Below are 15,583 nucleotides of genomic sequence, written 5' to 3'. Positions count from 1 at the left end.
ACTTTCCATATTTTAGCTCTTCTTTTGGCATACATGGAAGGCAACGGGAATTTATGCCATACTCTGGTGAGATTTGGAGCTAGCCTTTGCACTATGAACAAGGATGGTGTTACAATTTTCGACTCCCAAGGTTCAACAAAGGAGCTTCTTCGTAGGTATGGAAGTTCTATCTCACTAGTTACTGCTCAGTTTATAAAACTTATTAACACTGAAGTGAGGCAAAATAACTCTAGGGAACTGAAGCGAGCTGGAGAGGTACAATATCAGATCCACATTCATTTCCTGTTGTTAGACATGGCTTTTTTTCTACTTGCAATATGTCCAACTGCCAAATAGATTCCTTCATTTAGGCTGTTTGGTTTATGTACTGCTTTTGTGCTGTCTTGTATTGTCATAATTGTGTATTGTTGTGGATACCACCATATTTTATATAATAAAGTAGATGAATGTGATGAACACTCAGTAATCTCTTCCCCATCCGGGTTCTTCCCTTTTTCCAGTCGTGTTCCAAAAGATATTTCTCAAGTTTTATGATCAGTTACATCAGAGCAGCAAAATAACTGAATGCTATAAATTAAAACTGTTTTTGGTTATGATTGTAATGCAGCCATTGCACAAATTGTATAATGAATCCTTTGGCAAAACAAACACTTGTAAATTGTTATTTTTATTGAATTTTAGCAAGTAGGAAGTAAATTTAGTAAAGGATAATGTGTTGCTACAGGGGTGATTCTTCAGAACAATAAATTGATTAATTCTAAAACTGTATTAGATTTGAATGTACATTATAATGATGTAGTAAAATAGGTTTGAACGCTCCAAAATTAAATAAAGCTATTATTTGCAGAGTGCTTGAGATTTTTTTTATGTGAGCAGTGTTTTGTGTAGGCTGCTGAACATAGTAATTACCCTAGTGTAAGACTACTCAGAATATAAAAAGACTCCCTCCCCCTCCCCCTTCGCCTTATTCATAGTTGTTTGTGGCCTCTGCTCTCGAATCACCACTAACTTCAGAAAAATTAGCTTTGTATGGTCTTTGTGAACCAGTCTACATCTACATCTACATTTACATTTATACTCCGCAAGCCACCCAACAGTGTGTGGCGGAGGGCACTTTACGTGCCACTGTCATTACCTCCCTTTCCTGTTGTAGTCGTGTATGGTTCGCGGGAAGAACGACTGTCTGAAAGCCTCTGTGTGCGCTCTAATCTCTCTAATTTTACATTCGTGATCTCCTCGGGAGGTATAAGTAGGGGGAAGCATTATATTCGATACCTCATCCAGAAACGCACCCTCTCGAAACCTGGCGAGCAAGCTACACCGCGTGAACAGTGGTGAACAGTGAACTCCTATATCTGTATTTCTCAAAACCCTTGGCTGAATATCCATTTATTATCACTTGCTACAATTTATAGTTCTCCCAGTGCCAGCAATACAAGCAAACTAATGACAATAATACATTATCCTCTTGGCTCCCTAATGCTAAATTGCCACCACTCATATCAACCTTGAAAATCAACAGTACTGTAGAGCAGCACCAGCTTTAGTGCTGTCACTGAAGCTCATGTTTCATTTGTTGTGCCAGAGTAAGTGAGCATATTTTTGATAGCATTAATTTGTCTTCTTTAGGCATGTATATTACTTGTTTGATTTCATTTCTGACTACAAATGGATTCAGGCAAACTGTACTTCCAATGTGATAGAGGTTCATAAAGAGTCAAGGTATGCATATTCATTCCCACAGTTGGCAGACCAAAGAAATTGGCTGTTCAAACCCCCCTCCCCATCTCCTGATATTCATCCTACGTACAGCTTCAAATTGAACTGGATGTGACCTCAGTTGCCAAAGCTGCACCTGTAAATGTAAGACAACACTTATATTAATGTATTACACAACATAAAAATGATGATCTCCACAGCAACAGTTTAATCTGTGAATGTAAGATAAACCCGTAATTTTTTTATGATGAAGTAAGGAAAAAAATTGGGTTAATTGGTATGTTGATTAGCTTGCTACTGCAAGATTGTGAGAATGCATGAAGCTTATAATTAACTGATGACTGTTGCATTACTGTTTGGGTCTGTACTGAAATGTTGCTTATTGGTTCGTCAAGCAAACTGAAGTAATTGGTAAGGATCTTACAATAATACATACAGTACAAATGCATGTTCTGTAGCTTTTTGTGAAGCATAAAAGTTAGGTTCATTACATGCATTGGAAACCTTTTAAATGCAAATGTTCAATTTATTTCTGAAACAAAGCGTTTTTTGCTTTGGTTTCAAGCACACATGGAAGAAAGCTTTAATATCTGTGTCTGGACAATGCAGCACATTGGCATTGTGCCTGTGCCTGCTGAGCTAGTGTCAGTGAAGATTCTTGATAACATCAGATATTGTAAAGTAACCTCCAGGTTAGAATATCAACAGTGTTACAGTGTTATAAGGAGTATAGATTGCTTCTCACTGTAAAAGATGACATGTTGAGTTGCAGACAGGCACAATGAAAAGACTTATACATTGACCATTCAGCCAAAGAATTCTTCAGAAAGGAAAACACACACACACACACACACACACACACACACACACACACTCACTCCAATTGTGGTTGGGCCGGAGCAGCCAAAGATAGCTGTCGTGTGTGTGAGGCAAGACTGCTATTTTTTGTGTGTGTGTGTGTGTGTGTGTGTGTGTGTGTGTGTAGAAGGCTTTGGCAGAAATCTCAGTCTGTAATAGTTATCTTTTTGTACCTGTCTGCTACTCAATGTTCATCTTTACAGTGATTAGAAGTCTATCCTTTTCATAATATTGTTGGTAACAGAAGTTCCATTATTAATCATGTAGCTCATATATTGCTATAGTATTAAATGTGATTAATAAGTTACAGAATTGGGTTGTTTTGGGAATCAGCCTTATGCAAACACAATTAGTTTATTTTTATATTTACCAAGACTTGTTTCGACACCAATGTGTCATCTTCCGTGGGTAAAATTTTTATTTCTTTAAAGTACAATATCACGTTTGTAATAATTTAACTATCATAGGCCTAAGAAATACAATATTTACAATTTGCTTCGTTTGGTTTAGACACTCACCTTAAAATTACTTCACTAGCTGAACTGTATTATTATATGTCAGCTTTAGTGCTTTTTTTTCCAGCATGTCATCTGCAAACTAGCCATAAAGAAAATTTTTGTCTATTTGTGGAGAGCTGTTTTGAGGGTAGAGTTTATGTACATTTCTGTACTTAACATTTGTCCCTGGTTGGTGTCTGAATCAACTATTATTTAGTGCATTGTTTTCACTCAGTTTTTCACAAATTTCTGCTCACTACTTCACCTCACATGCACTTAGACAAAATGTGATCTGAGCAGACACTTCTGACAACACACTCAGTGAGAGGTGTTATGTTGTTGTTGTTGCTCATATATATAAATCTATATAAATATGTCTAAAAACAAAGATGATGTAACTTATCAAACGAAAGTGTTGGCATGTTGATAGACACACAAACAAACAGAAACACACACACAAAATTCAAGCTTTCACAACCAACGGTTGCTTCATCAGCAAAGAGGGAAGGAGAGGGAAACTGCCGTCTGCTTCACGTCTGCTGTGCAGCGAGCTACCTTAATTTAAGTATTAACTGTATTTTTCTTACTTGTCACTTCTTCTTCCGTGTGTATTTGCTTTTAGGAAGCTTTAATTGTCGGGTGCTATTAATAGTGTTCCATAGATATCATGTTTGTTTTGAATACAGTCAGAGAGAGTCCCTTTAGTCAGCCATAGTGCCAGTAGAGTCAGTGTCGTCGTAACTGCCGTCTGCTTCACGTCTGCTGTGCAGCGAGCTACCTTAATTTAAGTATTAACTGTATTATTCTTACTTGTCACTTCTTCTTCCATGTGTATTTGCTTTTAGGAAGCTTTAATTGTCGGGTGCTATTAATAGTGTTCCATAGATTTCGTGTTTGTTTTGAATACAGTCAGAGAGAGTCCATTTAGTCAACCATAGTGCCAGTAGTGCTAGTGTTTGTTTTCAGTACAGTCCAGAGACAGGTAGTGCTATTTTCATTGTTTTCTACAAGAAGTGGCTAGCAACCACAGTTTAGTGAATAAACAGCCGCCTTTAGGGAATTAGCAGTCTAGTTAAAGGTTGATTAACTCTCTTCAGTAAATTGATTCCTTAGGATGGATAGGATGTGTGACTGCTGTGTACGGACGCAGGAGGAGCTGGCCACTGTTCGCGAGCAGCTGAGCGTGTTGATGGCCGCGGTCAGCCGTATTCAGGTTGCTGCCTCGGAGTGTAGCGGCAGTATGGAGTCTGGTGCGTCGCAAGGTACACCCCAGATGTTACATGCTTCACCCACTGTCCCTGCTGTCGAGATATCTTCGTGGGTACTGGGCGCGATTGGGCCACCCTCTCCCCAAGGGGAGTGGCGGGTTCAGCGGCGTTCGCGGCGCACGAGGCGGAGGGTCAATGTGGAGACTGGCCGTGTGGCATCGCCTGCTCTGCCTGTGAGTGGACATGTGGCTGCTCCTTCAGCAAGGTCCGAGCAGGCACACGGGGGGAGGGGTTTATTAGTTATTGGGAGCTCCAACGTTAGGCGGGTGATGGAGCCCCTTAGGGAAATAGCGGGAAGGTCGGGGAAGAAGGCCAGTGTTCAGTCTGTCTGCTTGCCGGGGGGTCTCATCAGAGATGTGGAGGAGGCCCTACCGGCGGCGATAGAGAGCACTGGGTGCACCCGACTGCAAATTGTTGCTCATGTCGGCACCAATGACTCCTGCCGTCTGGGTTCAGAGGTCATCCTCAGTTCTTACAGGCGGTTGGCGGAATTGGTGAAGGCGGAAAGCCTCGCTCGCGGGGTGAAATCAGAGCTAACTATTTGTAGTATCGTTCCCAGAACCGATCGCGGTCCTCTGGTTTGGATCCGAGTGGAAGGCTTAAACCAGAGGCTCAGACGATTCTGCGGAGATCTGGGGTGCAAATTTCTCGACCTCCGCTATCGGGTGGAGAACTGTAGGGTCCCCCTGACTAGGTCAGGCGTGCACTACACACCGGAAGCGGCTACAAGGGTAGCGGAGTATGTGTGGAGTGCACATGGGGGTTTTTTAGGTTAGAGAATCCCCTCCCTAGGCCCGACAACACGCCTCCTGAGACGCGGCAAGGTAGGAGTAGGCAAAATGCAACAGGGAATAACAATATTAATGTGCTAATAGTAAACTGCAGGAGCGTCTACGGAAAGGTCCCAGAACTGCTCTCATTAATAAACGGTCACAACGCCCATATAGTACTAGGGACAGAAAGTTGGCTGAAACCAGACGTAAACAGTAATGAAATCCTAAACTCAGATTGGAATGTATACCGCAGAGACAGGCTGGACAGTGAAGGGGGAGGCGTGTTTATAGCGATAAGAAGTGCAATAGTATCGAAGGAAATTGTCGGAGATCCGAAATATGAAATGATTTGGATGGAGGTCACGGTTAAAGCAGGCTCAGACATGGTAATTGGATGTGTCTATAGGCCCCCTGGCTCAGCAGCTGTTGTGGCTGAGCACCTGAAGGATAATTTGGAAAATATTTCGAGTAGATTTCCCCACCATGTTATAGTTTTGGGTGGAGATTTTAATTTGCCGGATATAGACTGGGAGACTCAGACGTTCATAACGGGTGGCAGGGACAAAGAATCCAGTGAAATTTTTTTAAGTGCTTTATCTGAAAACTACCTTGAGCAGTTAAACAGAGAACCGACTCGTGGCGATAACATATTAGACCTTCTGGTGACAAACAGACCCGAACTATTTGAAAAAGTTAACGCAGAACAGGGAATCAGCGATCATAAAGCGGTTACGGCATTGATGATTTCAGCCGTAAATAGGAATATTAAAAAGGGTAGGAAGATTTTTCTGTTTAGAAAAAGTGACAAAAAGCAGATTTCAGAGTACCTGTTGGCTCAACACAAAAGTTTTGTCTCAAGTACAGATAGTGTTGAGGATCAGTGGACAAAGTTCAAAACCGTCGTACATAATGCGTTAGATGAGTATGTGCCAAGCAAGATCGTAAGAGATGGAAAAGAGCCACCATGGTACAACAACCGAGTTAGAAAACTGTTGCGGAAGCAAAGGGAACTTCACAGCAAACATAAACATAGCCAAAGCCTTGCAGACAAACAAAAATTATGCAAAGCGAAATGTAGTGTGAGGAGGGCTATGCGAGAGGCGTTCAATGAATTCGAAAGTAAAGTTCTATGTACTGACTTGGCAGAAAATCCTAAGAAATTTTGGTCTTATGTCAAAGCGGTAGGTGGATTAAAACAAAATGTCCAGACACTCTGTGACCAAAATGGTACTGAAACAGAGGATGACAGACTAAAGGCCGAAATACTAAATGTCTTTTTCCAAAGTTGTTTCACAGAGGAAGATTGCACTGTAGTTCCTTCTCTAGATTGTCACACAGATGACAAAATGGTAGATATTGAAATAGACGACAGAGGGATAGAGAAACAATTAAAATCGCTTAAAAGAGGAAAGGCCTCTGGACCTGATGGGATACCAGTTCAATTTTACACAGATACGCGAAGGAACTTGCCCCCCTTCTTGCAGCGGTGTACCGTAGGTCTCTAGAAGAGCGTAGCGTTCCAAAGGATTGGAAAAGGGCACAGGTCATCCCCGTTTTCAAGAAGGGACGTCGAACAGATGTGCAGAACTATAGACCTATATCTCTAACGTCGATCAGTTGTAGAATTTTGGAACACGTATTGTGTTCGAGTATAATGACTTTTCTGGAGACTAGAAATCTACTCTGTAGGAATCAGCATGGGTTTCGAAAAAGACGGTCATGTGAAACCCAGCTCGCGCTATTCGTCCACGAGACTCAGAGGGCCATAGACACGGGTTCACAGGTAGATGCCGTGTTTCTTGACTTCCACAAGGCGTTCGATACAGTTCCCCCACAGTCGTTTAATGAACAAAGTAAGAGCATATGGACTATCAGACCAATTGTGTGATTGGATTGAGGAGTTCCTAGATAACAGGATGCAGCATGTCATTCTCAATGGAGAGAATTCTTCCGAAGTAAGAGTGATTTCAGGTGTGCCGCAGGGGAGTGTCATAGGACCGTTTCTATTCACAATATACATAAATGACCTGGTGGATGACATCGGAAGTTCACTGAGGCTTTTTGCAGATGATGCTGTGGTGTATCGAGAGGTTGTAACAATGGAAAATTGTACTGAAATGCAGGAGGATCTGCAGCGAATTGACGCATGGTGCAGGGAATGGCAATTGAATCTCAGTGTAGACAAGTGTAATGTGCTGCGAATACACAGAAAGATAGATCCTTTATCATTTAGCTACAAAATAGCAGGTCAGCAACTGGAAGCAGTTAATACCATAAATTATCTGGGAGTACGCATTAGGAGTGATTTAAAATGGAATGATCGTATAATGTTGATCGTCGGTAAAGCAGATGCCAGACTGAGATTCATTGGAAGAATCCTAAGGAAATGCAATCCGAAAACAAAGGAAGTAGGTTACAGTACGCTTGTTCGCCCACTGCTTGAATACTGCTCAGCAGTGTGGGATCCGTACCAGATAGGGTTGATAGAAGATATAGAGAAGATCCAATGGAGAGCAGCGTGCTTCGTTACAGGATCATTTAGTAATCGTGAAAGCATTACGGAGATGATAGATAAACTCCAGTGGAAGATTCTGCAGGAGAGACGCTCAGTAGCTCGGTACGGGCTTTTGTCAAAGTTTCGAGAACATACCTTCACCGAAGAGTCAAGCAGTATATTGCTCCCTCCTACGTATATCTCGCGAAGAGACCATGAGGATAAAATCAGAGAGATTAGAGCCCACACAGAGGCATACCGACAATCCTTCTTTCCACGAACAATACGAGACTGGAATAGAAGGGAGAACCGATAGAGGTACTCAAGGTACCCTCCGCCACACACCGTCAGGTGGCTTGCGGAGTATGGATGTAGATGTAGATGTAGATGCAGATGTAGACGAAAGGATGTGGGTTTTAAAGGAGAGGGTAAGGAGTCATTCCAATCCCGGGAGCGGAAAGACTTACCTTAGGGGGAAAAAAGGTAAGTCTTTCCGCTCCCGGGATTGGAATGACTCCTTACCCTCTCCCTTAAAACCCACATCCTTTCGACTTTCCCTCTCCTTCCCTCTTTCCTGATGAAGCAACCATGGGTTGCGAAGGCTTGAAATTTGTGTGTGTGTTTGTGGTACGCTTTCGTTTGGTAAGTTACAGAAACTTTGTGTGTGTGTGTGTGTGTGTGTGTGTGTGTGTGTGTGTGTGTGTGTGTGTGTGAGGGGGGGGGAGGGGGAGAGAGAGAGAGAGAGAGAGAGAGAGAGAGAGAGAGAGAGAGAGAGAGAGGGGTGGGGGGGGGCGGGGGGGCTTTTCAAGCAATTCTATTTCTTGTTTTGGCAATTCTGTCAGTTAAATTGACAAGTCCGTCATGGGACTGATGTTGGGTCCCTACTCTGTCTTCTTTATTTATTGTTGTGGCAGATCTCATAAGGTGATTCAGTTTTTTGTGTTTTTTCTTTTTGTTCATTTGTGTTTCTGTGTAAGACCTGATTTCTTCAGTTATGTCATCGAAATGGGTTGGTGTTTTTAAGAGATTGGCTAATTCTACGTGTGTTTTGTACAGCTGAAGATTAAGCTGCTGCTGTTTCGCATATAGGAAATTAATTTCTTCTTCTAACCAAATAATTTCTGCTTTTCTTTTGGCTATTTGTGCTGCAGGTGACTTGCTGTTTACATTGACTTTAACAAAACCAGGGGTTATGTTATTACTTAGACTGATTTTGTTAAACTTGACATAAATACAGTTCACCCAAAAATAAAATCCACCATTGAGAGAGAAGAGGAAACGAAGCTTAATTTCTTAGACATTACCAAACACAGAATCAACAAAAAACATAATTTTGGAATTTTCAGGAAACCTACAGCCACAGGTACAACCATTCACATCAACTCCAACCACCCCCAAGCACACAAACTCTCAAGTTTCAGACACATGCTACAGAGGCTCAACAGAATTTCACTGGACAAACTCAACTACACACAGAAACTAAATGTAATACACCAAATAGCCAGAGAGAATGGGTACAACACACAAATGATAAACAAACTGAACAGCAAAATTTAAAAAAAGTTAAAAGAGAACAAACCATCAACAAATCACCAGCTACAACAGAGAACCATGAACACAAGCTCCAGACAAGCACAGGATACCAGGAACACCCTACAAAGAGTACAGCGTGGCAAATACATACAGTAACAAAAATGTCCACAGAGTGGGAAACATACTGAAGAAACAAAGGCTACAAATATCATTCCTCACAAATAACACAATACAGAAGAATCTAAGAACACATCTGCAGACAAATTCTCCAAAGCTGCAATATATCAGTTAACCTGTAGTTCATGCCAGGCCAAACACACAGAAATTTCAAAATGAGGTATTCCGAACACCACCCAAAAAAAATATGGAGACTGATCTTAAGATCCTCAGAGCAAGCAACAGTATCTATCAAAAACTCACAATAGAGGAGAACTACCACATACAAAAGCAATAATACAGGGAAAGAGAGTCCTGAATGAAAATACAACACTGTGCAACAAAACATTATCTGGAACATTATTCCTGGCAGATTAAAACTGTGTGCCCGACCGAGACTCGAACTCAGGACCTTTGCCTTTCGCGGGTAAGTGCTCCACCATCCGAGCTACCGAAGCACGACTCACGCCTGGTACTCACAGCTTTACTTCTGCCAGTACCTCGTCTCCTACCTTCCAAACTTCACAGAAACTCTCCTGCAAACCTTGCAGAACTAGCACTCCTGAAAGAAAGGATATTGCGGAGACATGGCTTAGCCACAGCCTGGGGGATGTTTCCAGAATGAGATTTTCACTCTGCAGCGGAGTGTGCGCTGATACGAAACTTCCTGGAAGATTAAAACTGTGTGCCCGACCGAGACTCGAACTCGGGACCTTTGCCTTTCGATGGCAAGTGCTCTACCATCTGAGCTACCGAAGCACGACTCACGCCTGGTACTCACAGCTTTACTTCTGCCAGTACCTTGTCTCCTACCTTGCAAACTTCACAGAAGCTGTCCTGCGAACCTTGCAGAACTAGCACTCCAGAAAGAAAGGATATTGCGGAGACATGGCTTAGCCACAGCCTGGGGGATGTTTCCAGAATGAGATTTTCACTCTGCAGCGGAGTGTGCGCTGATATGAAACTTCCTGGCAGATTAAAACTGTGTGCCCGACCGAGACTCGAACTCGGGACCTTTACCTTTCGCGGGCAAGTGCTCTACCATCTGAGCTAACGAAGCACGACTCATGCCCGGTACTCACAGCTTTACTTCTGCCAGTTCCTTGTCTCCTACCTTCCAAACTTCACAGAAGCTCTCCTGCGAACCTTGCAGAACTAGCGCTCCTGAAGGAAAGGATATTGCAGAGACTTGGCTTAGCCACAGCCTGGGGGATGTTTCCAGAATGAGATTTTCACTCTGCAGCGGAGTGTGCGCTGATACGAAACTTCCTGGAAGATTAAAACTGTGTGCCCGACCGAGACTCGAACTCGGGACCTTTGCCTTTCGATGGCAAGTGCTCTACCATCTGAGCTACCGAAGCACGACTCACGCCTGGTACTCACAGCTTTACTTCTGCCAGTACCTTGTCTCCTACCTTGCAAACTTCACAGAAGCTGTCCTGCGAACCTTGCAGAACTAGCACTCCAGAAAGAAAGGATATTGCGGAGACATGGCTTAGCCACAGCCTGGGGGATGTTTCCAGAATGAGATTTTCACTCTGCAGCGGAGTGTGCGCTGATATGAAACTTCCTGGCAGATTAAAACTGTGTGCCCGACCGAGACTCGAACTCGGGACCTTTACCTTTCGCGGGCAAGTGCTCTACCATCTGAGCTAACGAAGCACGACTCATGCCCGGTACTCACAGCTTTACTTCTGCCAGTTCCTTGTCTCCTACCTTCCAAACTTCACAGAAGCTCTCCTGCGAACCTTGCAGAACTAGCGCTCCTGAAGGAAAGGATATTGCGGAGACTTGGCTTAGCCACAGCCTGGGGGATGTTTCCAGAATGAGATTTTCACTCTGCAGCGGAGTGTGCGTTGATATGAAACTTCCTGGCAGATTAAAACTGTGTGCCCGACCGAGACTCGAACTCGGGACCTTTGCCTTTCGCGGGCAAGTGCTCTACCATCTGAGCTACCGAAGCACGACTCACGCCCGGTACTCACAGCTTTACTTCTGCCAGTACCTTGTCTCCTACCTTCCAGACTTCACAGAAGCTCTCCTGCGAACCTTGCAGAACTAGCACTCCTGAAAGAAAGGATATTGCGGAGACATGGCTTAGCCACAGCCTGGGGGATGTTTCCAGAATGAGATTTTCACTCTGCAGCAGAGTGTGCGCTGATATGAAAAGCAAAGGTCCCGAGTTCGAGTCTCGGTCGGGCACACAGTTTTAATCTGCCAGGAAGTTTCATATCAGCGCACACTCCGCTGCAGAGTGAAAATCTCATTCTGGAAACATCCCCACACAAATGCGCAATGATTTTCTTCATGGCTAGTTTGCAGATGGCATGCTGTAAAAAAATAAAATAAAATAAAATAAAGGAGCACTAAAATCGATGTATAATGATACAGTTCAGTTAGCGATGAAATTTTAAGGTGAGTGTCTTAACCAAATGAAGCAAATTGCAAATATTGTATTTCTGAGGCCTACACCAGTTAAATTATTACAAATGTGATGTTGTACTTTGCAGAAATAAAAATTTTACCGACAGAAAATGACACATTGGCGTCAAAACAAGACTTGGTAAATATAAAAATAAACTAATTGTGTTTGCATAAGGCTGATTTCCAAAACAACCCAGTTTTTAAATCGAAAACACGGAAGAACAGAAAGAGGAGCTTCAAACCATAGTAAAATCAGTAGTTACAGAATTTATTTTGTAAAATGCTGATTTCAATTAAAGTGTGAGTACAAAAATTGCTCACTAATTATACTTATTCCTGAACAATGTCACTTAAGTGTATGGTTTGCAGTATGAAAGTATGTGTTGAAGTGGGTATGTCTGCGATTAGATACATGTGTATGTGCACTGCTTAGATATGTCCATTATTCCTTTTTCCACCTTTATTTTTCTAATGGCATCTCACTTTCTCCGTAGAAACTGGAAATTCTTTGTCCTCTTAAAATAATTCTTTTTCACCCTTGTGACCAACATATCTAGATGACCTCTTGCGTCATATAATTCTTCCAGTTACTTCTTCCGTTCATTCATTATTCCTTGACTTTCTGCAATAATAATAATAATTATTATTATTATTATTATTATTATTAATATTGTTCTCATCTTTTATCATTCACATAATGTTCACTCTCATATTCGTTCTGTCCAAGTTATTTATTCCCCAAGACATTAAATTGTACCTCCCTTTTCTTTCCAGTTTCTGCTTTGGCCATTCTGCTCTAGGTCTAACAGATTGCTTTTGGAGTTCTTTAGAACTGTATATCTTTTCCTTCCTTCTTTTGTGTGGTGGTTTTTTTATATTTTCTGCTAGCTTCTCCAACATTTCTGTTACTCATAGTTTGACAATGTTTTTTCTCTTTAAGACCAATTGTTTCTTCTGCTGTTTTCTGTTCACAGTTTTTCAGACTAACACAATAGTTGTTACTGTTCAAAGAAAAAATCCAAATTGTGTAAAAAGATTTACGAGTGTTCCCCAGAGCCCTTTCTTTGTGTGTTCTGGGCAGGTAGCTCTGTGGTTAAGTCAACAAAAGTTAAATGCAGTTTATTTCAAGTACAAAACCCCACTTATTCTTTCTGGGGTAGCTTTTTGCGATTTCCTTTTTACAGGTGCACAACCACGAGTACTGTTCATCGCATGTTTCTTGCGATATCATTGTCAGTTGAAAAGATAATTTGTTTTTCATTACAAGCAAAATTTTTTATAGGATGGAATTTTCTACCTCTATTTGATAGATGTCCAAAATTCGGCTAAATTGGGCTAATGGAACATTCGACTTAATGATATTTTCTCTTGGACATCTGTTTATTATGTTACTACTTACTTAACTTGCCATTCTTGTCCTGGGCCTGTTCTGGTCCATGCCATTTGGTCTTCCATGCTACTGCAAAACAGCATCACTGCCAAGTCACTGTGTTTTGTTGTCCTTGTTGAAAAGTGTATTTATAGGCTCTGTATAGTCTCTGCTCCTATTACTGTTGATCACTGAGCTACATTTTATTCACGGTTACTTTTGCTGATTGAAGAAAGTGTTATGTCATACCAGTAAACCATTACTAATTTAGGACTGCTGGGTTGTACGGGCACATAAAATTCCATTAAAGGGGAAAAATACATTTTGCTTATGATGAAAAACAAAATAATATTTCATATTAATAGTGATGCTGCAGGAAACATGTGATCAGAAATATTTGTTAAGGCTGCACAAACATTGCTATCTCTTTCTAGGAATCTTTCCTCAATCATCTGTAACAGTTCAGTTGCATCACTCATACCTTTGCCCCCCTGAAGCCAGACTGTTCTTCATGCAATTGTTTCTCAACTTTGATTGCAACTGTCTCTTCTGTTTTGCCAGTTGAGGTAGCAAACTTACACATCTGCACATCGGAAAAATAAAATCGAAGAGAAAGGATTGTTGCAAAACATGTTGGAAACTCTCTTATAGAAAACAATATTATAGTTAAAATTCAGTTAGGATTTCAAAAGGGGAAAAAATACAATAAATGCTATCAGGGAATTCACTGACAGGATAAGCTCTGCTTTAGACAAGGGTAAAAAAGTCACAGGTATGTTTTGTGATTTGACCAAAGCTTTTGACTCGGTCAGTCACTTACTACTTCTACACAAGTTAGAGAGAGATGAGATCGTGGACAGGGCATTGCAGGGGTTCAAACCTTATTTGTCTGAAAGAAAACAGAATTGTTCTAAATTGAATGGAAAAAAATCATTCTCAGACTGGAAAAAGATTTGTAAAGGGGTCCCGCAGGGCTCAATTTTAAGGGCCTTATGTTTTTCTGCTGTACATAAATGATTTGCCTTTAGGTGTTGGTGTTCACTCCATTTTATTCGCAGATGACACCTCGGTTTTAATTGAAAATGACAATTTAGAACAAATTCATGATACTGTGGAAAATATAATGGGAAACATAGAATTGTGGTTTCAGTAAAATGGATTAAACTCAATGTCACAAAAACACAATTAGTGCAGTTCAGTGCTAAAAAATCATCAGCATCTCCCATAAAAATCGTGCACAACGATCAGGAAATGACTGAAGCAAGTTATGTAACATTTCTTGGTCTAAATCTTGACAAAAATTTAAATTGGAAGGCACATGTAGACTTCTTAGCAAACAAACTCAACAGCCTAGCTTATGGGATGAATGTCTTATCTGGTTCGACCCTTATGGACACCAGGAAGATAGTCTACCACAGCTACTTTGAAACTATAATTCGATACGGAATAATTTTCTGGGGAAATTCTACAAACAGTCCAAGATTATTTACACTTCTAAAGAGAATCATAAGAAATGTGTTTAGTCCAAAAAAGGAACATCATGTCATCCATTATTTAAAAAATTAAAAGTACTATCTAATTTAAAAATACTGTCTAATCCTTCTCTGTACATCTAAGAAACTTTTATTTTCATGTATAAAAATCAAAACTCGATTGACAATTTTCATTTCAACCACAATTACATTACTCGTCACAGTCACAGTTTCAAACTTATCTCTCACAATTTAAAACTTTACGCCCAAACACCAGTGTATAAGGGATTAAAAATTTACAATAAATTAAATATCACAAATCTGTTAAATATGGAATTAGACCCATTAAAAATATTGTTACTTAATACACTAGTGGAAAAATGTTATACAATTGAAGAATTCATTCAGGACAGTTAGGCAATTTGAAATGAAAAGAAACAATAAAGATTGTGTATTGCATAATAAAGTGTTAATATATTGTATAAATTGTATTCAGAAATGCCTGCTTAAATATGTTAATTATTACAACCTTATTTTCTTAAAGTAATTTGGCGGGTCTTCAGTCCAACTGTACGTTTGTAACTGTACGTTATGAGACGAATAAACTACATACTACATTGTACATTCTGTTGAAACACCCAAGACAGCCAGTATAAGGCTGTACTAGATTCTTTTCCCTGTTTTATTCAGAATGAGTAACATATCTCATCTAACAAATTGTTGACTAGATATTTATTAAAACTTTAATTTTCTTTTGTATTCATTCCTTTCATGGAATGTGTGTGTGTGTGTGTGTGTGTGTGTGTGTGTGTGTGTGTGTGTGTGTGTCATTGTTCTTTTAGTTTCATGCCAAGGAAATGTATTAATTATATAAATACATGAAAACAACAGAGTTATTGTAAACAAACCTCTGTTCTGAAAGTAATCATTATCTTTGAAAATATTAGTGTAATCAAGTAAAGATCGAGATACCAATGGAACATAAACAGAAGCTATTTAACAAACTAGTAAACTAGCAGC

General features: G+C 40.6%; 1 protein-coding gene across 5 annotated transcripts in view; it reads left to right on the top strand.

Moving 5' to 3' along the window:
* The window catches only part of LOC126100322 (rabankyrin-5-like), a 138,163-nt gene that overhangs the window by 106,156 nt on the left and 16,424 nt on the right, over positions 1–15,583 (top strand). For all 5 annotated transcript variants that reach the window (XM_049910932.1, XM_049910933.1, XM_049910931.1 and 2 more), the window contains one exon: positions 17–155. In XM_049910932.1, coding sequence (XP_049766889.1) covers positions 17–155 — 139 coding nt within the window. The remainder of the gene's footprint in view (positions 1–16; positions 156–15,583) is intronic.

This window comes from Schistocerca cancellata, chromosome 9 (genome assembly GCF_023864275.1).
Source record: "Schistocerca cancellata isolate TAMUIC-IGC-003103 chromosome 9, iqSchCanc2.1, whole genome shotgun sequence".
Classification (NCBI taxonomy): Eukaryota; Metazoa; Arthropoda; class Insecta; order Orthoptera; family Acrididae; genus Schistocerca; species Schistocerca cancellata.
The sequence above is the reverse complement of the archived record's forward strand: the minus strand, read 5'-3'. Positions and strand labels throughout refer to the sequence as shown.